This window comes from Podarcis vaucheri (genome assembly GCF_965113315.1).
Source record: "Podarcis vaucheri genome assembly, chromosome: 16".
Lineage (NCBI taxonomy): Eukaryota > Metazoa > Chordata > Lepidosauria > Squamata > Lacertidae > Podarcis > Podarcis vaucheri.
The window spans coordinates 10,259,857-10,287,576 of record NC_138754.1 but is presented as its reverse complement, the minus strand read 5'-3'; the positions used below and the strand labels follow the sequence as shown (position 1 = coordinate 10,287,576).

Sequence of the window (27,720 nt, the reverse complement as noted above, 5' to 3'; positions counted from 1 at the left end):
TGGGTTTTTAGAAAAAGGAGAAAAAAAACTGGTTTATTGTACGAAAACATCTGAGATAGGAGGAAGCGATCCGCCCCATGAGGTGGGCATGGTAAATAAAGGCCTCTATGGAATGAATGGCAACTCAAACAGCAAGGAGAGGTGTTTTATAAAACTCGGCGTTTTATAGCCAGTGCAGGGTTTTGAGATGTTGCTGAACTACAACTCCCATCATGCTTGCTGGGGCTGCTGGGAGCTGGGAAACAGAAACATGGTTCAAATCCATTTTCCACCAGCCGCACTCATGGATGGGAGCTGTAGATCGGCAACGTCGTTCGGCTCAAAGATCTTATGGCATTTTTATGCAGCCGGTGTTGGTCCTCCTTCAGAGTAGACCCGCTGGAAGTAATGGGCATGGCTAGCTTGGGTCCAGTAATGTTAACACACGGGTAGGCAAACTAAGGCCCGGGGGCCGGATCCAGCCCAATCGCCTTCTCAATCCGGCCCATGGACAGTCTGGGAATCAGTGTGTTTTTACATGAGCAGAATGTGTCCTTTTATTTAAAATGCATCTCTGGGTTATTTGTGGGGCACAGGAATTCATTCATTCCCCCCCACCCCCAAAATATAGTCCAGCCCTCCATAAGGTCTGAGAGACAGTGGACCGCCCCCCTGCTGAAAAAGTTTGCTGACCCCTGCTCTCTGGATGAAACTGAGAGCGTTAAACCTATCCAACACCAGTTGCAGAGAAAACACCCCGTTCAGTTCCTGGTTCATACAGGCCTTCCCGCAGAGTAGGCAGACCGATCCCCAGGACTCCTGCAGCAATCGCATCCTGATCTCCCCTTCTCCCTGCTAACACCAACCCATCTCACGGGCGCAGAACATTTATTGCTGAGCGGGGGGTTCTGCCGAAGCCACCTTGGGCCGCTCCCAGAGGTAGGTCTGGATGGAGTCAGCGGTCGACACGGCCTCGATGTGGCCCACGCCAGGGTCGGAGATGACAAACGGGACGTCCTTGTGGGACCTGAGGAAGAGTGCAAGACAGGAAACGATTTAGAAAGACAGGCAGGCGATGTGCCGAGGGGGGCCAGGAACAGGGCCGGATTTAGGTTTGATGAGGCCCTAAGCTACTGAAGGTAATGCGGCCCTTTCTATGTCCAGTTGTTCTTTGTCAACAACAAATTGTCACTGTTTTTTCGTGTTGAATATATGCTCTATGGTAATTTATGGACCTAATAGGTATCTAAGGGACGCAGGTGGCGCTGTGGGTTAAACCACAGAGCCTAGGACTTGCCGATTGGAAGGTCGGTGGTTCGAATCCCCGCGACAGGGTGAACTCCCGTTGCTCGGTCCCAGCTCCTGCCAACCTAGCAGTTCGAAAGCACATCAATGTGCAAGTAGATAAATAGGTACCACTCCGGCGGGAAGGTAACCGGCGTTTCCATGCGCTGCTCTGGTTCGCCAGAAGCGGCTTAGTCATGCTGGCCACATGACCCGGAAGCTGTACGCCGGCTCCCTCGGCCAGTAAAGCGAGATGAGCGCCGCAACCCCAGAGTCGGTCATGACTGGACCTAATCATCAAGGTCCCTTTACCCTTTACCTTTTAACAGGTATCTAAAGCCATTTGCACATAACAAAATGTGTATTTTAGCAAAGCAATTGTTGAACTGAAATACAATTAAGAAGTATATTAATAGTGAAATACAATTAAGCAGTATATTAATAGTGAAATACAATTAAGAAGTATATTAATAGTGAAATAATTATTAAGCTCTAACTGTATATAGGTTTTATTCTATTTGTTTTTTATCTTGTTTTGGAAATGTACTTCCAGTTTATTCCCCTTTACATTTTTGGACACCCCCCCCCCGAGAGTGGGGCCCTAAGCCATTGCTTGTTTAACTTATACCTAAATCTAGCACTGGCCAGGAATAGTTATGGAGGGCACCCTGGGAGAAATCCCGGGAAATCTTCCTCGGCCCACGAGAAAAGGGCAACCGAAACGAGCTCAAAGGCAGGGCAGCGGTGTCAAGGCAGAGAAGAGGAAGACATTGGAGAAAATGTTTCTGCACTGCAGGGGGCTGGACTAGATGACTCTTGGGTTCCCATTCCAGCTCTACAATTCTGTGATTCGCACAAGGCTGACGGAACGGCAGGGGCAGCCGGAATGATCAAGGGCACAGAACAACTTGCCCAAGAGGAAAGGTCACAGAATTTGGGGCTTTATAGTTTAGGGGAAAGGCGAGCAAGAAATAAATTTGTATTTTTGTGTGGCGTGGAGAGAGTACCGTATTTTTCCTCCATAAGACACACTTTTTTCCTCCTAAAAAGTAAGGGGAAATGCCTGTGCGTCTTATGAAGTGAATGCTGCGTGGAAGAGGGATGTGTAAGCGGCTCCTGTCTGCTTTGCTGCTTTAAATAGTTTAGTACAACATTTGATTAAGAATATTTTTTTCCCATGTTTTCCTCCTCTAAAAACTATGTGCGTCTTATGGTCAGGTGTGTTTTATGCGGCGAAAAATACGGTAGATGCTGAAACGTTTTTCTTCATTTCTTAGAATCTGAGTCATGGAGCTGTAACGCAGGAACCTTTTCCCCAACATGGGGCTTGAACCCACAACCCCAATAATAATCTTGCAGCGCTAGAACTGGAGGGGGCTGGATGTGGGTAGATCCAGGCCCAATGCTGTGCTTGGTTGAACTATGGAACTCCCGTCCACAGAAGGCAGCGAGGGCCACAAACCTAGATCGCTGTAAAAGAGGACTTGACAAATTCATGGGCAAGTAGGCCTGATGGCCACAGCTGGAGGCATCAATGTCTCTGAATACCAGTTGCTGGAAACCGCAGGAGGGGAGAGTTGCTCCTGTGTGCGAATCCTGATTGCTGGTTTCCTACTGAGGATCTGATGGCCCCACTGAGAAGATGATCTTTCAGGTTTTCGTCTTATTTTCTACTGACAGCCGTTCAGCGGCAGCATGGAGGCCACCTGGCTCCCACTCACCTGTTCAAGACAACAACGGCCGCTGAGCCATCTGGACGCAGGAAGGCTGAATATTCCAGGTCGGTCCACTTGCTCCTCTGAATCTCAATCCTCTGGGTTCCCTCTGGGAGGAACTTGCTGCAGTAGCATATCAAAGGAGCAGGAGGAAAGGGGAATATGGTTAGATCTAAGTAGCCCAAGACCAGCCCTGCTGCTGCAGCTGAGGGTCTAGTACAGTGGTGCCTCGGGTTACAGACGCTTCAGGTTACAGACTCTGCTAACCCAGAAATAGTACCTCGGCTTAAGAACTTTGCTTCAGGATGAGAACAGAAATTGTGCGGCAGCAGGAGGCCCCATTAGCTAAAGTGGGACCTCAGGTTAAGAACAGTTTCAGGTTAAGAACGAATTATGTTTGTAACCCGAGGTACCACTGTAGTCCCATCTCAACACAACCAAGGGGGTTATCCTGAGGGGGTTTGGAGGGGGGGCTGGACCTGAGAGTGTTTATCTGCTTGCTTGTTTATTAAATTTGTATCTCATACAGTGGTACCTCTGGTTGCAAACGGGATCCGTTCCGGAGGCCCATTCACAACATGAAAAGAACGCAACCCGCAGCAGCGCATCTGCGCATGCGCAGGTTGTGATTCGCCGCTTCTGCGCATGCGTGTGACATCATTTTGCGCGTCTGCGCATGCGTGAGTGGCGAAACCCAGAAGTAACCCTTTCCGGTACTTCCATGGGACGTATCCTGAAAGAACATAACATGAAGCGGACGTAACATGAGGTATGACTGTACCTTCCTCTCAGAGGAGCCCAGGGCAGCAAATATCAAATATTTAAAAACATTACGGTTTAAAATAATAATGATTGGGGGGAGGGGAACCTTCCAAAAACATACTTACAACATCTAAAATGTTTATTTTTATTGATTGATAGATTGAGTGACTGAATTTATATACCCGGAGGTCTCAGGTTGGTTCACATAAAAGATCACAGTATATAAAATCAAAGTAAAAACAATTACCTGGTAACACCCCCCCCCCAAAAAAAAAGAGCCGCATTTTAAAAGGGTACAGGATGACGATCAGGTCAGCCAAAGGCCTGGTTAAAATGGAACATTTTTGCCTGGCGCCTAAAGGTGTATAATGAAGGCGCCACGTTAAACTTCCCCGGGGAGAGCATTCCACAGACAGGGAGCCACTGCAGAGAAGGCTACGTCCTCAGGTTGCCACCCTCTGGAGCAACCACATTCCCTCATGGTTTTTAATTTCACCCTTGCCTTGGCCCACATCTATCAGCCATCTGATTCCTGGGTGAATGGAGCATTAAAAAAAAATCTGCCTGCAACCCGACAGCATGAGGGACAGGCGCATGTCACCAGGGAGGGTGTTCCACAAACAAGGAGCCACCACCGAGAAGGCCCTGTCACCCATCAAATCCCAGCAGATTGCAGCCTGAGGCGGCGCCACCCACAGGGCCTCCCCATTTTAGGACTCAATATGGTTGGCCCGGGGGTCACCTGCTTTGGGGACTTGTGGAGGGTCCCGCCGTCTCACCTGAAGTGTGCCATGTGATAAAACATGGGCTGTTTGTAAAACACATCGTTGGCCGCGTCTACAATGACAGGACTGTCAACATAATTTTTGCTCCAGTTGGGGCCTCCTTCCATGTCCAGGACAAGGTTCCAATCCGTCCAGCCTGTGACGTAGTTATTGAGATTCTGCAGGAAGGTGGAGAAGAACACTTGATTCGTTTATTAATCTTATTTATTTCACATTTCTTATGTACTGCTAGGTTGATCAGATTGTATGCGCCGGCTGCATATAAGTACTTTTCAAACTAAGGAAGGAAACCAATACATCATAATCATACATGCCTCTTAATAGGCTTAATTTACGCATTAATTCAATTTTTTGCCTTTCCTTTCCTCCCAAAGCTACTTGAGGGCAGCAAACAAGTAAGGATAAAACAATTGGAGATTCAAGAAATCTTTAAAACATCTTCAGAGCAGTTCTAATGCAGAAGCAGACTTGGATCTGTATCTCTACTGAAAAGTCTCCTTGAAAGGTCTTTAGGAGGAACCACTAAGACAATAGAGATGGAGCCTAATATTTAACGGGAGGGAATTCCTAAGCAGTTGTAAGAAACCGATATTTTAGTGTTCTAAATGTCAGTTTGCATTTCTTAGTAATGAAAGTATTGATCTGATGTGTAGAGAGCTTTCCTATTCTACTTAATTCAAGAGGGTTCTGGAAGCCTCTCCGTGTGAAAGAAACAAGCAGAAGGTTCTGGATATTTGGGTTATTCCTTCAGAGAAGCTGAGTACAGATGGCTTAAATTGGTTCTCTCATCTCTTTCTGTCAAGCTCATGCTGACTATAAAAATAGACCAGAAGGAGCCGGGCTTTGACTTTCTCTTTCTATCTCTTTTCCTTCCGGTGTGGTGTTCTGTTCATAGTATGCTATAGTGTCAAGGTTTAGACTTTTTATAAGTTATTGTAGTTTTAAGCTAAGTCTGCTGCAACTAGATTTTTTATGAACAGCGCCAATCCTGAATGTATTGGGTCTGTGACCATTATGCTCAATTGCCTTCAGTAGCAGTAAAGCTCTGCTGGATTAAATACAATTGCCTCTGATCTATTTTTTGGGAATCCGCTCTGGATCAATATTGAGTAGAATTCAAGGACACTAAACCAGGGAACTCCCTGCCAATTGACTGCCAACTGGCAGGCACCTTCACCATAGTCTTTCGGGCGCCGGCTGAAAACGTCTTTGTCTAGGCAAACCCGGACACATAGAAGTTTACAGGTGTTTTAGTTCTTTTTAGGTGGTTTTAATGATCTTCTGGATATTTAAAAATGCAGGCAGTGACCGATTTGTGCAGGGGTTATGTTCTGAGACATCGGCGCACATACATGAAATCACCTACAATCTGAACACCTGTCGAGAAAGCCTGAAAACACACCATTCCACCCCTTTTTGTGATGTTTTTGGATCACGTCCGAGCGGCACAGTGGGCAGTCACTGCGAACATAACCAGACGTGCCTAAAACAGTTGCTGCCTGTACTCATTTTTCACTGGGTTTTTTAATCTATTGCTTTCATATTTCATTTTGTATTTTTCGTTTACTGAGGAGAGGTTTCCTTCAAGTTGATATATATATTGGTATATACCATATTTTTCGCTCTATAGGACACACTTTTCCCCCTCCAAAAATGAAGGGGAAATGTGTGTGCGTCTTATGGAGCGAATGCAGGCTCCTTGGCTTCAGCGATAGCAACGAGAAGCCTCCGAAGTGCAGAGGGAGAGCTCCCCCCACGCTCCGGAGGCTTTGCGTTGCTTTCACTGAAGCCCCCGGAGCACAGCACAAACTCCCGCTGCGCTCCGGGGGCTTCAGGTAGCTATCCACAAGCCTTCGGAGCACAGCAGGAGTTCCCGCTGCGCTCCGAAGGCTTGCAGATAGCCGCCTGAAGCCTGGAGAGCGAGACGGGTCGGTGCACACCGATCCCTCTTGCTCTCCGGGCTTCGCTTCGCTGGAGAGGTGCTGCACAGTTTTCCCTCTCTGCGCAGCGCCCCTTCAGCGAAGCGGGAGGAGAAATGGAAGAGGCTCCGTTTCTCCTGCCGCTTCGCTGAAGGGGGGCTGAGCAGAGAGGGGGAGAATTTTTTTTCCCCTGTTCTCCCCCTCCTATGGTCCGGTGCGTCCTATGGAGCGAAATATACGGTGTCTATTTTGTTCAAACAAACAAACAAATGTCAGACTCTGAAATTCTACTAAACTTTTCTTTTTTAAAAAAAAAAGTCATTGCAGCTCGCGCTCCTACCGCTAGGATGCTGTGGCTGTATTTGCTGCCGCGGTCCCACTCCCCCAGCACCACACGGGGCTCCCAAAAATAGGATCCTGTAGAGGCTTCGGTGGAGATGAGATAATACTTGGGGAAAAGGTGGTGAGTGATAGAGAGAGTCAAGTCGATGGGTGCCAGGAAATCCAAATACCAGTGGATGCCGATCCCATTGATGTAACTGGCCGCCACGGGGTCCTTGAGAACCTAGATCATAAGGGATAATAAAAACAGAATTGTCAAGCTCACAGAGCTCTTAACAGCTTCATATTTTATTTTTGGCCTTTCTACCCCCCACCGGCATGTTTCTAGACCTCATGGAGGAGAGTGAAGATGAGAGCTACAAATCCCCAAAGCAAACTCAAGGCTAGCTGGTTTCAGTGGGCCTTATCTTAAGGATGTGCACATTTGAGACTCTGTAAGGTAGCGATGAGGGGTGGGAAGAGAAGTCTAATTCCTTGTCCTGGGTTATGAAGAAGGGAATTTAGCAATTGCTCCCCACAGATGTGGGTAACCTGTGTACCCCACTCCCCTTGAGGCAATCAGGCCAGAGCAATCAGTCCTTCCTCCAGCTGCTCTGATTGGGAGGAAATAATAATAAGGTAAAGGTAAAGGGACCCCGGACCATTAGGTCCAGTCGTGGCCGACTCTGGGGTTGCGGCGCTCATCTCGCTTTACTGGCCGAGGGAGCCGGCATACAGCTTCCGGGTCATGTGGCCAGCATGACTAAGCCGCTTCTGGCGAACCAGAGCAGCGCACGGAAACGCTGTTTACCTTCCCGCCATCTAGTCATCTTGTCCAACCCCCGCAATGCAGGAATTACAGCTAAATGACAGATGGACATCCAACGTCTGCTTTAGAAGGTCATTTTAAGCAGCAGTAAAAGGTAAAGGGAGCCCTGACCATTAGGTCCAGTCGCAGACGACTCTAGGGTTTATTGGCCGAGGGAGCCAGCGTACAGCTTCCGGGTCATGTGGCCAGCATGACTAAGCTGCTTCTAGTGAACCAGAGCAGCACACGGAAACGCCTTTTCCCTTCCTGCCGGAGCGGTACCTATTTATCTACTTGCACTTTGGCGTGCTCTCGAACTGCTAGGTTGGCAGGAGTAGGGACCGAGCAACGGGAGCTCACCCTGTCGTGGGGATTTGAACCGCCGACCTTCTGATCGGCAAGTCCTAGGTTCTGTGGTTTAACCCACAGAGCCAACCGCTGTTCCAATGGTAATAAAATAAAATAATAATAATAATAATAATAATAATAATAATTTGATATTTATACCCCGCCCATCTGGCTGGGTTTCCAAACTGGATAGATATTTATCCTGCTCCTTCCTGGTTTATTTGTATCATACAACAACAACAACAACAACAACAACAATTTATTGCTTTGGACTCACGGGATGCTTTGGGCAAAGCCATGATTGTCCAAACGGCCTCCTGGGGCTTTAAATGCATGGTGCCAACGTGGCCTCAGCTCCAGCGCCTTTAGCAAAATAAATAGGAAAACAGAGCCCCTGGGGTTTGGATTCCACCAGTCCAGGGCGGCCCACTCACCACTTCAGCCCAGTAAGGGAGCATCATCCTTTGGTCATCCAGAATGATCAGCTCAATGCCCTTGTAAGAGCTGTTGGCCAAGGCAGGACCCAGATCTTGGGCGATGAAGTCGCGTTGGTGCTCAGGGGAGAAGCCCAGGCACTGGAAGGGGTAAAAAATGATGTCGCCAGCCGTTGGCTCGTTCCCGGCCGTCACAGCCCAGAAAGTCAAGTTATACTTGGCGTATTCGTCTAAGAACCTGCAGAGGGAAATGGCAGAAAAGGTTAGCAGGGCCAAGATGCCCCTGAGGATATTTCCCCCTCAGATTACTTCCTGAGATTTTTCTTTTAAGAAACTAAACTTTTCTGTCCATCCAGAATCTCCCCGTTTTCAGCTTCATGGAATGTCTGCTGGTTTTATGAGAGGGATGTAACAATTTTGTCTATCCGCTCTCTGTTGGCTGAACATAACTTTTATAGACATCCACCATTTTGCCTCATCCCGCCTTTTCTCTAAGAGAAAAGGTCCCAAATGCTGCAACCTTTCTTTCTAGTGAAGTCACGCTTTTTCCTTGATGATTTCTGAACCTTTCTCAGCTCTACAATATTCTTTTTCTCCCCTGAGGAAGAAGAAGCCCCCTTGGCTTGTCTCCTCGCATCTCCACCGTTTTTCTCTGTTGTAAACAAAAAATCTGCCCTTTTCCCTTATGGGGTATCCAGGAGCCCATATAGAGTCCTTACATAGTGTCAGGGGTTCAGAAGCAGAGACGCAGAGAAGGGTGGAAACAGAGAGCGAGGGGGAGGAAGCCGAAGGGAGAATGAGTGATGATGACGACCCGAGATCTCCAAGCCTAAGCAGTGAGTCAGAGGACTCCCAAAAGGGAGCCCCAGTGAGCAGAGCAAGGGGGGGATCCGGGGGGACACCCCAGGAGGAAGGGAACAGAGGAGATTCAGAGAGCAGCAGCTGGAAGTCGGGACCCACGCTCAAGACTGAGAGCAGCAGGGAGGAAGGCAGCCAGGCATCGGGTTCCGGAGGCCGTCAGCAGGAGGGAGGGCACGAGTCAGGGGTGGTCACGCCCTCCTCAGAGAGCGAGGCAACGGTCAAGAGGAAAGTAGAGAGTTGGGCGCGCGCGCCAAGTTCAAATGCAGCGGAAGCTGGAGCAGTAAGCAGCCCGGAGAGTGAGCCAGGTCCCAAAGCCCGCCGAAAGGAAGCGGAAGGATCAGGGGGGTCAGCGTCAGAGGAGAGTAGAAGGGAGGAGTCCCAGGGGGGCAGAAGGACCCAGAGACGTAGGGAGAGGCGAAGGAGGTGGAGCAAGGCTAGGGTATTAAGCTGGTGTGCAAGAGGCGGGGACTCAGATGGGTCTTCGCCGACCTAGGGCAGAAGGTGTAGAGCTGCACGCTGCAGTTCGGAAATGAAACCTGTAACTCAATAAAGACTCTTTTAAAGTGGACGCTGTGTGGCGTGGTCCTATGTGAGCTGGGACCTGGTAGCAGCTCTGACACATAGGTTCCCTATTGATAGGAGAAAATAAAAGAGGCCAACCAGAGAATATTGAGAAGCAAAGCAGCTAGTAAGCCTGATCTTTATTGATCTGTTGCAACAGGGTCCTCACTCACCATACGCAGGAATGAGGAGGAACCCAGAACAATGGCGTGCAAGGCCTTATATAGACTTCTGAAATTGCCACCCTGTAGATCAAGACCACCCTCAGAAACATCATACCTACATCACAGAAAAGGCGGTCTAAAACAGAAATTTGGTTGTTGTTTTTCCTGTTTGCCAGGTTATCCTTTCCTGATAGTCTGTCGCCTATTAAAATGCTGATTACTCAATTCCTGAGACAATGGGAAGGCTCCCTGACCCCCCCCTCCTTGCAGGGAAAACATTTGCTCAGTTTGGGAATCAAAATGGTTCCAGGTCGGTCTTCCTGTGCTGATCTATGTCCGTGCTTGGTTGGTACACTTATGAACATTTAACATATATCTAAGACCTCAAAAGAGACGCGGGTGGCGCTGTGGGTTAAACCACAGAGCCTAGGACTTGCCGATCAGAAGGTCGGCGGTTCAAATCCCCATGACGGGGTGAGCTCCCGCTGCTCGGTCCCTGCTCCTGCCAACCTAGCAGTTCGAAAGCACGTCAAAGTGCAAGTAGATAAATAGGTACCACTCTGGCGGGAAGATAAACGGCGTTTCCGTGTGCTGCTCTGGTTCGCCAGAAGCGGCTTAGTCATGCTGGCCACATGACCCGGAAGCTGTACGCCGGCTCCCTCGGCCAGTAAAGCGAGATGAGCGCCACAACCCCAGAGTCAGTCACGACTGGACCTAATGGTCAGGGGTCCCTTTACCTTTACCTTTTAAGACCTCAATATTCCTATCACATCTCACAGGAGCCTTTGCTGCACTGGCTGTATGCTTTGTTTGTGTGCCTAACAACTTTATTACTCTGCACCCGTCGCAAACTGGTCAGCCGTCAAATAAAATGGAACCAAACGACTTCGGTGGTCGGTGTCGTTACCTGATGAAATAGTTGGCCCAGGCCTTGTGATATCTGTCTCCCGGCTTCCCCTTGAGGGTCCCTCGGCCTGTCATGGCCCCGTTGGTCTTCATCCACACTGGGGAGGTCCAAGGGCTGGCGTAGAGGGCAAGTGGCTTCTTGGCCACTGCTTGTGCTTGCTGAAGGATTGGGATCTGGGGAGGGGATGTGGAACAGTGTTTGTCATCCATAAAGATTTGGCCTGATTTCACCCAACACCTGTGTTTTGTCTCAGTGATTTCACTGCTCTCACACAGTGGCCAGAGAGAACATTTTGTTAGAATTCCTGCTCCATGATTGCAGTCGTGGGATTGTTGTCTATCACATGACGGTATATGTTTTGACTCCACAGAGTGAGAAGTGACAGGATGTTTGTGTTACTGTGTTCATAGCTGTCAACGTTTCCGTTTTTTAAAGGGAAATTCCCTTATTCCGAATAGGATTCCTCGCAAGGAAAGGGAAAAGTTGACAGCTATGACTGTGTTCCGTGAAATGGGACTATTGTCCTTTGTTCTATTTCTCTTTGCTGTCTGATGCTAGAGAGGGAGACATGTTACAGTGCTCTGCGTGTGTTTATATGTAAATAAAGTAGATTAGCCAAAATGCTGAGTTGCTGAGGTCTGTCACACAAACTGCGCAGACTCTGCAGATCCCTAAGTGTGCCGGTGTCTGTTGGCATCAGTCGTTGTGATGTTCGGGCCGAAGAAAGCTTTTGAAGCTCCCGAACGAACGACCAGGAGGGAGAGAACATGCCAGTCGGGCATGTGTCTCTGCCAGGGTCCTACTCGAGTGTAGGACGAGCTCCTGGCACATTTCCCAGGTTCCTCTGTTGGCCCCCAGCTCTTGTTGGGCTGTCACCATTCCTAACCATTGGCCATGCTGGCTGATGGGGATGGTGGGAGCTGGAGGCCAAGAACTGCAGCTCCAATCGTCCCTAACTATTGGCCAGTACTGGATGTGGATGATGGGCTTTGGAGTCCAATAATATTCTGAAGGACAGCAGGTCCGCTCGTCTCCAGATCAGTGGACCAAAATATCTGCGGTTCAGTCCTTAGGATCTGCTGTAAAGGCAACAGAGCTGGCCAAGCAGGGGAGATCAGACTGTGTCTCTCCAGCTATCATCGGACTACAACTTCTATCATCCACAGCCAGTATTGGCCCAATAGTCAGGGGTGAAGGGGGCTGCAGTTCAACAATACTGCTGGAAGAGTCAGCTGCTTGGTAGAGGATGCTGCTACTGTCAGAGCATTAGTCCCTTGGTCCGTCCAGCTATACAATAATAACTAAATAAAATAGCTTGGTAATGTCTACACTGACTGGCAGCAGCTCTCCAGAATTTTAGGGGACATTCTGGAGGTGCTGGGGATTGAACCTGAGACCAGATATTCTACCAGTGAGCTACGGACATTTCTCTTTTATCTTATAATATGGCATTCAGGGTTCAAACTGGAGCCTGAGAGTCTTGGGCTAAGGTTTCTTAGTCAGTCAAGGACTAGCTGGTCCCCCTAAGCACAAAGGAAACGGGTTTACATTGAAAAGCAAACCGAATCCACTTTCTCCCCTGGGAATGGGCCTAAATCTTTATCCTGGGGATTGGCGAATCCCTTCACCTTCATTTTGGTGTCTTCCTCCGTCAGGCTGAAGTTTTTCAGCTCAAAGTCGTCCTCCGAATCGTCGTACGTATAGAGTCTCACGGAGAAATCGCAGCTCGCCATGGGGACGCGGACCAGGGTGTATTCGATCCCTTGGAGAAAGTGGAGCCAAAGGCAGACAGAGCAGGGTTACTCCCAGAAATAGGACTCACTGAGGAAAATTATTTGGGGGGGGGGTCCTTCCACATTTCAAAGTGAGTTCACCTGATCCCCAAATTAATGTGTAAATTGGACAAAGTCTGATTTGGAACCCACACACCTAACAAATTCTATTGGATCTTTGGAGGTGATGAGTGTGGCTATTATTACTTGTTCAATTTCTTTCTTGCCCGTCACCGTGGGGTCCTAAGGAAGGTCACAATGATGTAAAACCAGTGCTTTTTTTTTCTTAAAAAAAAGAATGTTTAGGGGTACTCTCATTTTGACTCAAGAAAATCACCATTTTATAGTTCAACTTGAGAAAAATAAATGCAGTAAATGGAGAAAAGCACAAAGATTCACAAAATGCTTAGGGGTATGTGTGCCCCTGCGTCCCCTCAGAAAAAAAAACACTATGTAAAACTATAATATTTTAAATCAGTTTAAAACAACCAAGAGAATAGATTGGGTCCTAATATAGATAGGAGAGAGAGAGAGAGAGAGAACAGATCACTAGATAGACAGATTGAGACAGAGTGAAACTCAGAGTTTGAGCATTAGAATAGTTAGTGAGTTAGAATGAATTAGGGAGCGAGTTAAACAGTGTTAGACAGCAATTTCACCACAAGCTGGGGGGAAAATGAGGCAAATCTTCCTGGGAGTTATGGTACAGGACAATGCAACATGCTTGCCAAGGACATTGTATGGGGCTGCCCTCTGGGGTCACGTGCGATTTTTATGTACAGTGGTACCATGGGTTACATACGCTTCAGGTTACAGACCTAACCCAGAAATAGTACCTCAGGTTAAGAACTTTGCTTCAGGATGAGAACAGAAATCACGTGGCAGTGGCAGTGGGAGGCCCCATTAGCTAAAGTGGTGCTTCAGGTTAAGAACAGTTTCAGGTTAAGAACGGACCTCTGGAACGAATTAAGTACTTAACCCGAGGTACCACTGTACTGTATAAGGAAAGGAAGAAAACCCTAGTGCAATGGCACCATCCATACACAAGATGGCAGTATCAAGAAGCTTGCAGGGAGCCCCATGGTTTGCAGCAGTTTAAAAAATATATATACCGTATTTTTCGCTCTATAACACGCAGCCGACCATAACACGCACGTAGTTTTTAGAGGAGGAAAATCCGTAGGCATGCCACCCGTAGGCATTCCCTCCATAACACGCACAGACATTTCCCCTTACTTTTTAGGAGGGAAAAAGTGAGTGTTATGGTGCAAAAAATACGGTATTTACTGTGCGAGGATGAAGGGCAGGGGAAGAAGCCAGTGGAAAAATTCCAGTGAGGACTGAGCATAACTGCTTAGAGTAGTAACGGATGAATCTGTCCATTGCAGTTTCTCATTTTCCCATTCTCAGGCTCCATCTGCAACTGTACATTTGAATCAGCATCCTGCCACTTTGAACACCGCTTCCCCCAGAGGATTCTGGGAATTGTAGTTTATTGCTGAGAGTTGACAGGAGGAGGCCCCTGTTTTCATCACAGAACTACCTTTCCCAGAGTTCCCTGTGAAGGTTTGGACCAAGCTTAGGCAAACTCAGCCCTCCAGATGTTTTGGTCCTTTTAGCTAGGGATGATGGGAGTTGTAGTCCCAAAACATCTGGAGGGCTGAGTTTGCCTATGCCTGGTTTGGACTGTTACACCAACTCTGGGACTTGTCAGTTTCCTTCAGGTTCGCCAACGTTTTTGCTCTTCTGCCTTCCACACCAGGATGGCATGCAGATATTAGACGGGGCAGAGCTTTCTCCCCCCCCCCACCCACTGAAATAGCAGAGGAGCAGAACCAGCGGAGTAAGTTGGCAACCCAGCTGCTGCTACCCACCTCTTGGCAACTTACCTTGTTCTGAGAAATAGGATTTGAGGAGATTTGTCTGAGCCTTTGGAGAAAGCGCCAGGATATTGATTGCTGCCGAATCTGTCAAGGCCCCACCAAAGCCCTTGATTTTTTGATATTTCTGGGATGTCTTGATCTTCAGAGTGAGGGTTTCTATAGTGAAGGAAGAAGGAAGGTGGCTTAGATTGCACAGCACTGCATGCTTATTCCTAGCGGATGCAGCTACTTTAGGGTAGAGATGGGCTACATCTGTCCATTGCAGTTTTCCCTCGCTTTCTTATTTTTCCAGCCTTAAATTCTAAATTTCCGCATCAGTTATTTATTTATTTACTTTGATTAAATTTCCGAAATTTAACAAAAATAAAAAACAAACAATAGCAAACGCAACAACAACCACAAAGAAAAATATCTGAAGTTCCACAGGGTGGGCGCCACTACCGAGAAGGCCCTCTGCCTGGTTCCCTGTAACCTCACTTCTCACAGTGAGGGAACCGCCAGAAGGCCCTCAGCGATGGATCTCAGTGTTTGGGTTGAACGATGGGGGTGGAGACGCTCCTTCAGGTATACTGGACCGAAGCCGTTTACGGCTTTAAAGGTCAGCACCAACACTTTGAATTGTGCTTGGAAACGTACTGGGAGCCAATGCAGATCTCTCAGGACTGGTGTTATGTGGTCTCGGCAGCCACTCCCAGTCTCCAGTCTAGCTGCCGCATTCTGGATTAGTTGCAGTTTCTGGGTCGCCTTCAAAGGTAGCCCCATGTGGAGCGCATTGCCATAGTCCAAGCGGGAGATAACCAGAGCATGCACCACTCTGGCGAGACAGTCCGCGGGCAGGTAGGGTCTCAGCCTGCGTACCAGATGGAGCTGGTAGACAGCCGCCCTGGACACAGAATTGACCTCCATCGACAGCTGTGAGTCCAAAATGACTCCCAGGCTGTGCACCTGATCCTTCAGGGGCACAGTTGCCCCATTCAGGACCAGGGAGTCCTCCATACCTGCCCACCCCCTGGCCCCCAAGAACAGTACTTTTGTGTCAGAATGACTCCGGAGAAGAAGAGCCCAGCCACTCACCCCATGGCAGGCAACTCCAATGTATTACAAGTAATGCCCTTAGGAAGTTATACTTCCTTCAGTGCATCAGCCCTTCGGGTATCTGACGTCTCCCCTTAACCTTCCCTTCTCCAGCCACCATATCTCAGTCCTGCCTACCTCACAGGGTCATAGTGAGGATAAAATGGAGTGTGTAAGCTTAATCTTCTTGGAGAAAGGTTAGGATATAGAGGGAGAGAGAGAGAGAGTCTCCTTGGAGGTAGATCTAAAAAAGTAGACAAACCCACCTTTTCCTGGAGCGTCATTGTGCAGGACTCCTTCACTGCGCTCCACACGCGACCCAGCTTTGTTGCTTTCATACTTGGCGTACGAACCCAGAGGAAGAAGGGAGACAGGTTCCAAGGTGTCACAGTAGGAAGCCCCACATTCACACACCAACGAGCCATGCCCAAAATTCCTGGCAGAACATGGACGGCCTCCTGGGGAAAGGAAGGAAAAATCTGGCTTTTTTGTTGTTCCATTTCTGGGAAGCGGAGAGGTAAGACAGAAAGGGTTTGAGGAGGCCTTATTTCAGCAGGAAAGCTTTGCCAAATCAGTAGCCACACAAAGTCGTATGCTCTAGAACAATTGCAATTTATTTCTGTGCATATAATAAAAATGTAAGCATGTCATCACACTGCAGTTGGCTTGACCACAGGCAGGTGGCGCTATGAACTACAGCATGACAAGAGGCAGTGGGTGGGTGATCCGAGCAAGTGTCAGAGGGACAACCATAATAGGAATGGCTTTTCCCTGATAGGAGGAAACATCCGGGCCACCTCATTGGTCTGTGATGCCGCAGTTGGGAGAGTGGAGGTGAAGTGATGACAAGCACAGAGAGCTGGTGTAGTTAGAGAGCTAAAGAATGGCCAATGGTGGCTGCGTCTTGGATTATATTTCCAGAACCCAAAGTGCTTCTAAAAGGGTGTTCATTGTGGGATAATCAGTGCTCCTCATACCTGCAATTATTTGCAGTGCCCACATCCTTCCTCCCTGATTATTCCCAATTTTTCCTTTCTGGGAAGTGGGGGGTGGGGAGTTGATTTTTTTTGTTAATAAAACAGCCCGGTAGCCAATGACCCATCTTGCTTCTGCAATATTCAGCCTCCATCGGAAAGCCCCCCTTTGCCATCCAGCACCACAACGACTGAGCAACACCTTTCGTCACCACAGGTAGACTGCCTCTGGGTGTGGATGCTCTACTTAGACCTCAAATGGGGCAGGGGGAGGTCACTGGCACAACTTCTGGAGGCAAGTCTCTTGGTTGGTAAGGCCAGGCTTGTTTGTAATCATAAACCTTCGGTCGAATGTCGCTCACCTGTCACAGCAACTGTCAGCTGGAGAAGCAGGAAGCAAACAACGGCCCCTTTCCACATAGTTTCACAGCCAGATGCAGTAAACGTTGCTGTTGGGAAAGATGGTCCTGAAACAAAAATAAAGCGGAGAGGGAAGGGGGGGCGTGTTCAGTCATGATTTCAAGGCTCATCATTGATAACCTCATGGCTAGCCAGCTCTCCCTCCAGCTGTGTTTTCAGCTGTGTTTTGTCCAACAAGACTTCCATGGGCATGTGCAAAGTGCAAAAAGAGTCAGGTGGCTTCATCCATTTCAGTGTCTGCCCATCTCATTTTTCCAGTCTTAAGTTCTGTTTTTAAGTTCCTTATCAGTCTGTGATTATTACTTAAAGGGGGGGGGGGAGAGATCTCATGAGAATTAATTAGCATTTTAGCAGGCATTTTTCACAATTCTATGCAAAAAAATTATTTCCTAATCTACTGCTTCCAATCCAGGCCCCCTAATATCATGCATTTGCGTACATGGTTTTTGCAATTATATGCATTTCGATGCACATTTTATCCTGATGTATGCATTTTGATGAACGTGCCTGGGCTGGAAAAGCTCATTGTGAAATGCAGAGGTGGTGGGAATTTTGAAAGATCTTAAAGTTTCATCTACTGGTTTCAGAAAGAGCAAACGAGGGAGGTTTGCCTTTAAATGCAAACTGACTCAAATTCCTTCTGCATGACTGGCAGATTGAGATCTGGGAGATGGGGCAGAGCCAATTGAGGGGCTGGACCAGTCATCTGCACACTTCCCTTGTGAGGACAGACAGAAGGATCCGTCCATTTCTTTTTCTCATTTTATCCATCTCAATTTTGGTTCTCCTCATTCCTGCAGCAACTTTCCAATTTTCTATTCTTAAAATCCTTATGAAAATTAAACAGCAGTTTAGTCCACCACACACACACACACACATTTTAGTGACTTCTAAGAAACACATTTTTAATGAAGTTTTGATATTTCTGCAAGCAATTTTTCCTACTATAACGCATCTCTGTGTGTCATTTGAAACAACATGCTCATTTTTAGGCACTGATCTCTGCATTTTTGAGGACGTTGGTCAGAGAGATGCATTGCAAAATTGAACCAAATGTGGATTTGGAAGGACGGGTGTGGTTTGCTTCTCGTGTTGTTTCAGAAAGTGGTAAAGGGAAAGGGACCCCTGACCATTAAGTCCAGTCGCGGATGACTCTGGGGTTGTGGCGCTTATGTTGCTTTACTGGCCGAGAGAGCCGACGTTTGTCCACAGACAGTTTTTCCGGGTCATGTGGCCAGCATGACTAAGCCGCTTCTGGCGAAACCAGAGCAGTGCACGGAAACGCCATTTACCTTCCTGCCAGAGCAGTACCTATTTATCTACTTGCACTGGTGTGCTTTCAAACTGCTAGGTTGGCAGGAGCTGGGACCGAACAATGGGAGCTCACCCCGTTGCGGGGATTCGAACCGCTGACCTTCTGATCGGCAAGCCCTAGGCTCTGTGGAATCGAATAAGACGAGGAATAACAGTAAAATGTTCCATACAGTGGTAACTCGGGTTAAGTACTTAATTCGTTCCAGAGGTCCGTACTTAACCTCAAACTGTTCTTAACCCGAAGCAGCACTTTAGCTAATGGGGCCTCCCGCTGCTGCCACGCCACCGGAGCCCTATTTCTGTTCTCATCCTGAAACAAAGTTCTTAACCTGAAGCACTATTTCTGGGCCAGCGGAGTGTGTAACCTGAAGCGTATGTAACCCAAGGTACCACTGTACAATGTTTAGGGAGAACATGAAACACCCTTACTGCTGAATGAGTTTGCATGTATGTAGTGGAAGGAACGTAGAATTCCACTGCTTCCACTATAAAGGTAAAGGTAAAGGGACCCCTGACCATTAGGTCCAGTTGTGACCGACTGGTGTTGCGGCGCTCATCTCACTTTACTGGCCGAGGGAGCCGGCGTACAGCTTCCGTGTCATGTGGCCAGCATGATAAGCCGCTTCTGGCGAACCAGAGCAGCGCACGGAAAGACGTTAAGAGTCGTCAACAGGCTCATCTCAGCTATCTGCCAATCTCCCATTCCCACCACCCTTCTGAGTAATACCCCTCCCCACCTTCTCACTATATAGAAGGATCTGGCAACTCCTGTTTCAGTGTATCTGAAGAAGTGTGCATGCACACGAAAGCTCATACCGAGAACTAACTTAGTTGGTCTTTAAGGTGCTACTGGAAGGATTTTTTTTATTTTGGCACGGAAAGACCTTCACCTTCCCGCCAGAGCGGTACCTACTGCTGGGCCGGCAGGAGCATGGACCAGCAACGAAGCTCACCCCATCTCTGATCGGGAAGCCCTAGGCTCAGGATAACCCACTATCACTATATAACGCTACAAAAACGTTAGACTTCTTTTGATCTCTTTTTTTGCACCAGTGATATTCCCCCCAGAGGGAGGTGCACCGTTCCTGGAGGTACTGCAATACCAGGTCGATGCATGGAGTGGACGGAGCAAGCCCCTATTCCATCTCCCAGCTCCAAAAATCCATTTAATATATAGTCCTCAAATAGAGGACATATCAGATATTAAACTGATAAGAACAGATACTACACTTGATCTTAGCCAAAAGGCCGAGAAGCGATACCAAACTGAACAAAAATTAAGCGGGTCTCCTTTCCCGATGCCTTTTGAGCTGTCGGGGAGCACCTGGTACTGCAAAGCGCTCACCGCCCCCCACGGAATCAGCACCGTTTCCAGTTCCACTAAACACGCTCTGGCAACGTTTCTGCTTCTGTTGCCCAGCGCACCAGCCTTTTGATGGGCAGTTTAATCTCAAAAATAGTGGATTCTGTTGATTTTATCTATTTCTCAGCCGTCTGTCAGGTCAGCTCGATGGCCATTGGTGTGATATTTGCATAAACCCACCCCTTTTTGGCCATCGCGTGCTGCGCAACTGTTAACTCACTGCTTGCCAGCAGAGGTCCCAAACGTTTCAACTTGACAGCTTCTTGTTCCTTTTAAGCTGAATACTCGTGCTCCCTTTAACATTCATGCACAGCAGGAAGGAAAAATGCTTTTTTAAAAAAGAGAGAGAGGAAAAAAAAGAATCAGCATAGCATGCGAGCATTCAGCATTTGTTTTCCAGAGGCACTTTGGCTGTCCCCTGTTGGAAACAGGAATCTGGGTTGGAGGCATTTCTCTGCTTGGATCAGACAAACCACCTTGACTGATGTGCAGCAGTGTGCAGCTGCACACAGGATCCATCTAAAACACATTAAAACACATGATTTCCCCCCAGAGAATCCTGGGAGCTGTAGTTTGTTAAGGGTGCTGGGAAATGGAGCTCTGTGAGGGATAAGCTACACTTCCCATGAGTCTTTGCAGGGAAGGAAAAAAAACAATGTTATTCAAATATATGGTGCCCATGCTTTTTTGCCTTTTTGTGTGTGTAAGGAAGGGATTTAAATTAGATGCGGCAAGCGCCCGAGCCTCCTCGCCAGTTCTTATCTGACAGACATCAGAGCACATAAAAGGAAGTGATGAGGAAGAGCTTCTCTGGCTTAGTTTCTGTCTGCCAGGCGTCCATTAAAAGGCAGAGGAGCAGGACCAGTTGAAACAAGATGGCAACCGCTCCGACTGGAGGGCAAGTTGCTACAGCATTAGGCAAAAACAAGTACGTCTGTGTCTCTTGGGATGGGGCAAGGAGGCCCTAAGGTGTGGCTGGTGTAGGAGGATGAGAGGGAGAGGGTGGCTGGGAGAATATTTTCCCCAGGCAGTCTGCAGGTGCAAACAGGGCTGGCCCAAGACAATTTGCCACCTGAGCTGGACCCCAGTGGCGTAGCGTGGGTTGTCAGCACCCAGGGCAAGGCAAGTAATTTGCGTCCCCTAACCCGTGGATTTGCGCCCCCTAACCCGTGGATTTGCGCCCCCTAACCCGTGGATTTGCGCACCCTAACCCTAACCCCCAGATGTTGTGCCCGGTGCGGCCGGCTCCCCCTGCACCCCCCATGCTACGCCACTGGTGGACCCCCAAAATAACAGCCTCCTTCCCCACCAGCGACGAAGGGGTTAGGGAAGATCTGCAACAGGAGCAAGCAGGGAAGAAAGATCAACTTCAGGATCTGCTGCCCTGGTGGTACCCGCCTCCAGAGGCAGTCGCAGCACCTTGTCTCGTGAGTGGGCCGGTCTTGCAGACCCTCCAAGTGTCCCTATTTGCCAGGGACAGTCCTGGATTTACAGAAGCCGTCCCGTTTTCTGATTTGATCCCAGAATGTCCCACTTCTCCTTAGCACATCCCTATTTTCATCAGAGAAAGATTGGAGGGTATGGAGGTATGCGAACTCCAAGCCAAGGAGATAAGTAACTATACAAGCTTTAGAAGACATCTGGAGGCAGCCCTGTGTAGGGAAGTTTCTCACTTTTTAATGTTTAATTCTGTTTTTATATATGTTAGAAGCCACCCAGAGTGGCTGGGGCAAGCCAGTCAGATGCGCAGGGTATGATGATGATGATGATGATGATGATGATGATTATGGAATAGGACAGGCTTCCTCAACCTCGGCCCTCCTGATGTTTTTGGCCTACAACTCCCATGATCCCTAGGTAGCAGGACCAGCGGTCAGGGATGATGGGAATTGTAGTCTCAAAACATCTGGAGGGCCGATGTTGAGGAAGCCTGGAATAGGATGTCCCTATTTTCATCAGAGAAATGTTGGAGGGTATGGGGTTCAAAGCAGGAGAGGAGTAACTATGGGAAAGTGCTAGAATAATAATACAGTGGTGCCTCGCAAGACAAAAAGAATCCGTTCTGTGATTCTCTTCGTCTAGCAGTTTTTTCGTCTTGAGAAGATAGCCCATTGACGGATTAGCGCATTAGCGCTATTAGCGGCTTTTAGCGGCTTATCTGCTGATCGGATCAGCTGATAAGCGACTTAGCGGCTTAGAAAAAGGGGGGAAGGGGAAAAAACCAGCAGGAACTCGCAAGACATTGTCGTCTTGCGAAGCAAGCCCATAGGAAATTCGTTTTGCGAAGCACCTCCAAAACGGAAAGCTCTTTCGTCTAGCGAGTTTTCCGTCTTGCGAGGCATTCGTCTTGCGGGGCAGCACTGTAATACTAATAATATATTATTTATACCCCGCCCATCTGGCTGGGTTTCCCCAGCCACTCTGGGCGGCTCCCAACCGAATATTAAAACACAATACAGCATTAAACATTAAAAACTTCCCTAAAGAGGACTATTAGTTCTGTGTTCTGCTGCTCTGAAGGCTGAATCCGTAGATGTAAGAACATGCAGGTGGACCAACCGGTCTCTTTTGATCCTCCAAGTTTCTCCCACCCCTCGGGCTTCAGTTCAGTTCTCCAAGAATGACAGTAGCTAAATATAAGAACCTAGGAAGAGACTGCAAGATCAGGCCACGGGACCGTCTAGTCCAGTATCCTGTTTTCACAATGGCCAAGCCACTTCTGGGAAACCCACAAGCAAGATTCTAATTGTGCTCAATATGGTCAGCGTCACCTGGCATCACCAACTCGGTAAAGGTAAAGGGACCCCTGACCATTAGGTCCAGTCGTGGCCGACTCTCGGGTTGCGGCGCTCATCTTGTTTTATTGGCCGAGGGAGCCGGCGTACAGCTTCTGGGTCATGTGGCCAGCATGACTAAGCCGCTTCTGGAGAACCAGAGCAGCGCACGGAAACGGCGTTTACCTTCCCGCCGGAGCGGTACCTATTTATCTACTTGCACTTTGAGGTGCTTTCGAACTGCTAGCTTGGCAGGAGCTGGGACCAAGCAACGGGAGCTCACCCTGTCACAGGGATTCGAACCGCCGACCTTCTGATTGGCAAGTCCTAGGCTCTTTGGTTTAACCCACAGCACCACCCGTGTCCCTGTTCAGAAGATACTGATGTTATAAATAGGAAATTGGGAACTGCTAAATATGTAATATGATGAAATCCAGATTAGAGGGTGTTGAGGAAGTCTTTTAGCCATGTAAATACACCAAGGAATAAGAAGGAAAAAATTCTTCTTTTATTTTGTGTGTTTTTACTGTTGTTAAGTTTTTATGTTGTGTCAAATGTAATGTTTTTCTTTTGTGTTTTTGTCTGTGTTTTATAATAGAAAACTAATAAATCTTTTTTGGGGGGAGGGAATAAAAATCTGCCAGTGTTCACCTGCAGTGGATGACTGTGAGTTCTAGTGCTAGGAGAGAGGCAGAAAAGTTTTTAATCTGCCTTGGAAGCTGCCTTGGGCTCCATGAGATCATTTGTCCGGCGAGCTCTGCATCGTCCACACTGAGTGGCAGGAGCTCTCCAGGGACTTAGGAAAGGAGTCTTCCTCCAGCTTCCAACTTAGGGAACAGGCTGTACTACCAAAATGATTACGGTTTTAAATGACAATTTTAGGTTATATTCTAGTGATCAAGATTTAATGTATATTTTTAACTGCTGTTATATCGGAAGTGTCTCTGTTAAACCCAATCACAATCCAATGTATTCCTGTTGTGTTTTATGATTTTTCCGATATTGTAAGTGAGCCGGAACTGGTCTGTGACCGTAATAATAAAATTCATTCTCCAGCCCAACGTAGAGATGCCTGGGATTGCATACAAAGCAGATGCTTTGCCAATGAGCTGTGGTCCTTTTTCTGCATCCCCCTCCTCTTTTGGGGGATCCCTCGTTGATTCTGCTTGGCACACATACACACACACACACCCTTAAGGCAGTGGCGTAGCGTGGGTTGTCAGCACCCGGGGCAAGGCAAGTAATTTGCGCCCCCTAACCCCTAACCTGCCGCCGCTGCCAGCTTCTTCTTGCTGCTGCCTGGTCTGGTCTGGTCTGGTGTGGTTCTCTCCCGCGCTCAGCGCTGCGCTGCACTGTCCCTCCCCCAGATAGTCCCTCGCTCTCTCTCCGCACCGCACGCCTGGCACCCCCCCTCCACAGTGGGCGGCGACCCGGCGGCTCGGATCGGATTCGCACAGCCAGCACTGCAGTGAGACAGAGAGAGTGAGCCAGGTAGGGGCAGAGAGCTGAGAGTGCGAGCGCGCCCCCCCAGATGTTGCGCCCGGTGCAGCTGCCCCCCCTGCACCCCCCACGCTACGCCACTGCCTTAAGGGTATGGGCTTGGTTGGAATGGATGCTTTGCCTGGCTGGAAGAGAGAGAGAGAGAGAGAGAGAGAGAGAGAGAGCTCTAAGGGGGTGCTGTCAGCACAGCCCCCCCAAAATATGTGGAGATGGGCCTGACCCCCCCCCCCACAATCTTGAGGGCCCAGACTGGTCCCCGCAGGTCCTCCCCATAGCAGTGGAGGGCCCTGTAGGGGCTTGCAGCCTCCTTCTACAAATTGTTATTGAAGTTTTCACAACACTATAAAATTATATCTAGAACAAAGGAAGAGTTCCTCCCGCCAGGTGTGATGTCACACGTGTGTGTCACACGTGTGACATCATGTGCATTCGACAAGCTGCGCCCCCGCATGCTGCACAGAACTCGGCGCCTCTGGATAGAGGGAAGTGTGAGTGTGAAAAAGCTAGCCTATTGCACAAATATAAAAAACTCCCACTTTTGTCTCTGGCCCCTCCCGCCGCTGGCAAGTGGCCCTCGGAAAGTTGTGGAGAAGTGAGTGCAGCCCTCCAGCTGCAAAAAAGGAGGTACCGGTATTTCCCTGATCTGCTCTATAGCGGCTCAGCTTTCCAAAGTACAGAGAGTCTCCTTGGAAGTCCTAGTAATTGCTTTGCGGTTTCCTTACAATCAAGCAATCAATTGCGAAATGGATTAAGAGAACAGGTCCCTGCCCCACAAAGCTTACAATCTCAGGATCAAATCAACACTGCAGTGATTGTGCAGATGCAATCAGCACATGCTTTTTTTTGCAGCACCAGGGAAACGGAGCAAGGCAGCTGTTGCTTTTTGTGACACCACCACTGGCCAAGGGTTCGAGAAAAGGCGCAGACAACATCAGATGATCAGAGGACAGCCTTCCTGCTCTAGAAAGGCAAAAAGACTTCAAAGGTTTTAGGCTAGGCTTGGGACAAATTAGATGGTTGTATTTCGTGGCCTGCTGATTAGGGACAAGGAACCCCATGGTTTGCGGATGAGATTATTTATGTACTGTGGTACCTCGGGTTACATACACTTCAGGTTACATACGCTTCAGGTTGCAGACTCCGCTAACCCAGAAATAGTACCTCAGGTTAAGAACTTTGCTTTAGGATGAGAACAGAAATCGTGCTCCGGCAGCTAAAGTGGTGCTTCAGGTTAAGAACAGTTTCAGGTTAAGAACGGACCTCCAGAACAAATTAAGTTCTTAACCTGAGGTACCACTGTACTTATTAAATTTATAGCCTACTTCCCCCACCCCAAGGAACTCAAGGTGGCACATATAAATCTATCCCCCCTCCCCATTTTATCCTCAGAACAACCCTGTGAGGTAAGTTAGCACACCCTCCAACATTTCTCTGATGAAAATAGGGACATCCTATTCCATAATAATAATATTAATTGTATTATTTATACCCCGCCCATCTGACTGGGTTGCCCCAGCTACTCTGGGTGGCTTCCAACATATATAAAAACATAATGAAACATTTTTTTAAAAACTGCCCTGTACAGGGCTGCCTTCAGATGTCTTCTAAAAGTCAGATAGTTGTTTATTTCCTTGACATCTGATGGGAGGGCGTTCCACGGGGCGGGTGCCACTACCAAGAAGGCCCTTTGTCTGGTTCCCTGTAACTTCACTTCTCGCAGTGAGGGAACTGCCAGAAGGCCCTCAGAGATGGACCTCAGTGTCCAGGCTGGACGATGGGGGTGGAGACGCTCCTTCAGGTATACTGGACCGAGGCCGTTTAGGGCTTTAAAGGTCAGCACCAACACTTTGAATTTGAAATGTAGGTCTTTCAAGACCAGTGCTATATGGGCAGGTAGGGTCTCAGCCTGCGTACCAGGTGGAGCTGTTAGACAGCTGCCCTGGACACAGAATTGACCTGCACCTCTATAGACAGCTGTGAGTCCAAAATGACTCCCAGGCTGCGCACCTGGTCCTTCAGGGGCACAGTTACCCCATTCTGGGCAAGGGAGTCCCCCACACCAGCCTGTCCCCCAAAACAGTCCTCCTGTCTTGTCAGGATTCAGCCTCAATCCATCCTCCAGCCGCCTCCAGGCACTCACACAGGACCTTCACTGCCTTCACTGGTTCTGATTTTAAATAGAGGTAGAGCTGGGTGTCATCTGCATACTGATGAACCCCCAGCCCAAACCCCCTGACGATCTCTCCCAGTGGCTTCATATAGATGTTAAAAAGCATGGGGGAGAGGACGGAGCCCTGAGACACCCCACAAGTGAGAGCCCAGGGGTCTGAACACTCATCCCCCCAACACCACTCGCCCCAATGAGAATCCCACAAGCAGGACCTAAAGGGGAACAGCAAATCCCCCCTTTTGTATTTTCAAGAAAATTACCGTACTTTTCGCTCTATAACACGCACCCGGCCATAACACACACGTAGTTTTTAGAGGAGGAAAACCCGTAGGCATGCCACCCGTAGGCATTCCCTCCATAACACGCACAGACATTTCCCCTTACTGTATAGGAGGAAAAAAGTGAGTGTTATGGTGCAAAAAATACGGTATATTCAGAAGCATTACTGTCTCTGACTGTGAAGGTGCATATAGTGGAGAGCTTAGCAGCCATCAGTAGCCTCGGCCTCTGCTAATCCGCCTCCGTTAATCCACTTTCAAAGCCACTCCAAGTTGGAAGCCATCCCTTTCTCCTGCGACAGGGAATTCCGTAAGGTAATTGGAAAAAATTAAAAGCAGCAGTAAAAGACATGCACTTTCTGCTGTGTCGCCTCTTAAGAGTTCACCCACACTTCCTTACGTCCCATTTCTCTTCCCACCCCCGCCCCCTGTTTCCTGGGGGGAAACCAGCTCTTTAGTGCTCAGTTTGGGTTTTCCCCAGGCTGACATTGCTCCGAGCTAAGAGTGGGTTTTCCCTGTGAAAGGAGTGCGGCAAGGGGGAAACGGCTCGAATTCATGCCCTTACTATACGCAGTGTAGATACAGTGGTACCTCAGGTTACATACGCTTCAGGTTACACACTCCGCTAACCCAGAAATAGTGCTTCAGGTTAAGAACTTTGCTTCAGGATGAGAACAAAAATCGCGCAGCAACAGAAATTGTGCTCCGGTGGTGCGGCAGCAACAGGAGGACCCATTAACTAAAGTGGTGCTTCAGGTTAAGAACAGTTTCAGGTTAAGTACGGACCTCCGGAACGAATTAAGTACTTAACCTGAGGTACCACTGTAGGAACTTCCTTTTATGTGCCTCCATAGACAGCTGTGAGTCCAAAATGTGAGCTCTTACTTGCTTTTTCTATCAAGCTCAAAACCCCCAGATGCTCTCCTGTACTATTTCAGACATGTGGTTTATTTACTTATGTATCTGTTTGCCTTGTACATTTATGAATTTTATACATATATATTTGAGACCTTAGAATTCTACAAAATAAGAATTAAAAAAAAAAAACTAGATGCGGTGATTTTCTTAGCCAGGAGAAGAAATTCAATAGCAGCTTTCTCTCCCATGTGGGAAAGATGGAATCCAGGCATGTCACAACCCCATCTCCTTCCACGCCCTGTCCCCCACTCTCTGCGACAACCCCTGCCCTAACTCACCTTTTTGTCCGCCACAGATGCGAGACAGAGGACCCCTGGCTCAGTCTTGATGCTTCCAGAATCCAGTTCCCTTGCGTGGCTCCCCGGGATCCTGAAACACCTGAGAGCAACTGGCTGGTTGATCTGGCAAGCATCAGTGGGAGGGATCCCGCCT

At 48.4% G+C, this 27,720-nt stretch overlaps 2 protein-coding genes across 2 annotated transcripts in view; one reads left to right on the top strand and one right to left on the bottom strand.

Annotated features, from left to right (window-relative positions):
- Positions 1-6,699, top strand: part of LOC309520451 (lysosomal acid glucosylceramidase-like) — a 66,141-nt gene extending 59,442 nt beyond the window's left edge. The window contains exon 12 of the transcript XR_014214257.1: positions 5,438-6,699. The gene's annotated coding sequence lies outside the window, so the exon portion shown is untranslated. The remainder of the gene's footprint in view (positions 1-5,437) is intronic.
- On the bottom strand, positions 13-27,720 carry LOC309520460 (lysosomal acid glucosylceramidase-like). Its single transcript, XM_082202292.1, has 11 exons — positions 27,567-27,720; positions 16,914-17,018; positions 15,844-16,035; positions 14,510-14,659; positions 12,477-12,610; positions 10,849-11,021; positions 8,356-8,593; positions 6,785-7,009; positions 4,520-4,683; positions 2,985-3,101; positions 13-1,006 (listed from the first exon to the last, which is right to left on the bottom strand). Exons 2-11 carry the CDS (start codon positions 16,969-16,971, stop codon positions 868-870), a joined length of 1,590 nt encoding a protein of 529 aa, XP_082058418.1. The 5' UTR covers positions 16,972-17,018; positions 27,567-27,720; the 3' UTR covers positions 13-867.

What these genes read in the sequence shown, in the direction of transcription:
- LOC309520460 (XM_082202292.1), bottom strand. Translation starts at nt 16,971, where the DNA reads ATGTGGAAAGGGGCCGTTGTTTGCTTCCTGCTTCTCCAGCTGACAGTT. An exon ending in TCCCTTACTGGGCTGAAGTG is followed by an intron (nt 7,010 to 8,355) that starts GTGAGTGGGCCG and finishes CTTATGATCTAG; the next exon opens with GTTCTCAAGGACCCCGTGGC. An exon ending in TATCACATGGCACACTTCAG is followed by an intron (nt 3,102 to 4,519) that starts GTGAGACGGCGG and finishes ATGCTACTGCAG; the next exon opens with CAAGTTCCTCCCAGAGGGAA.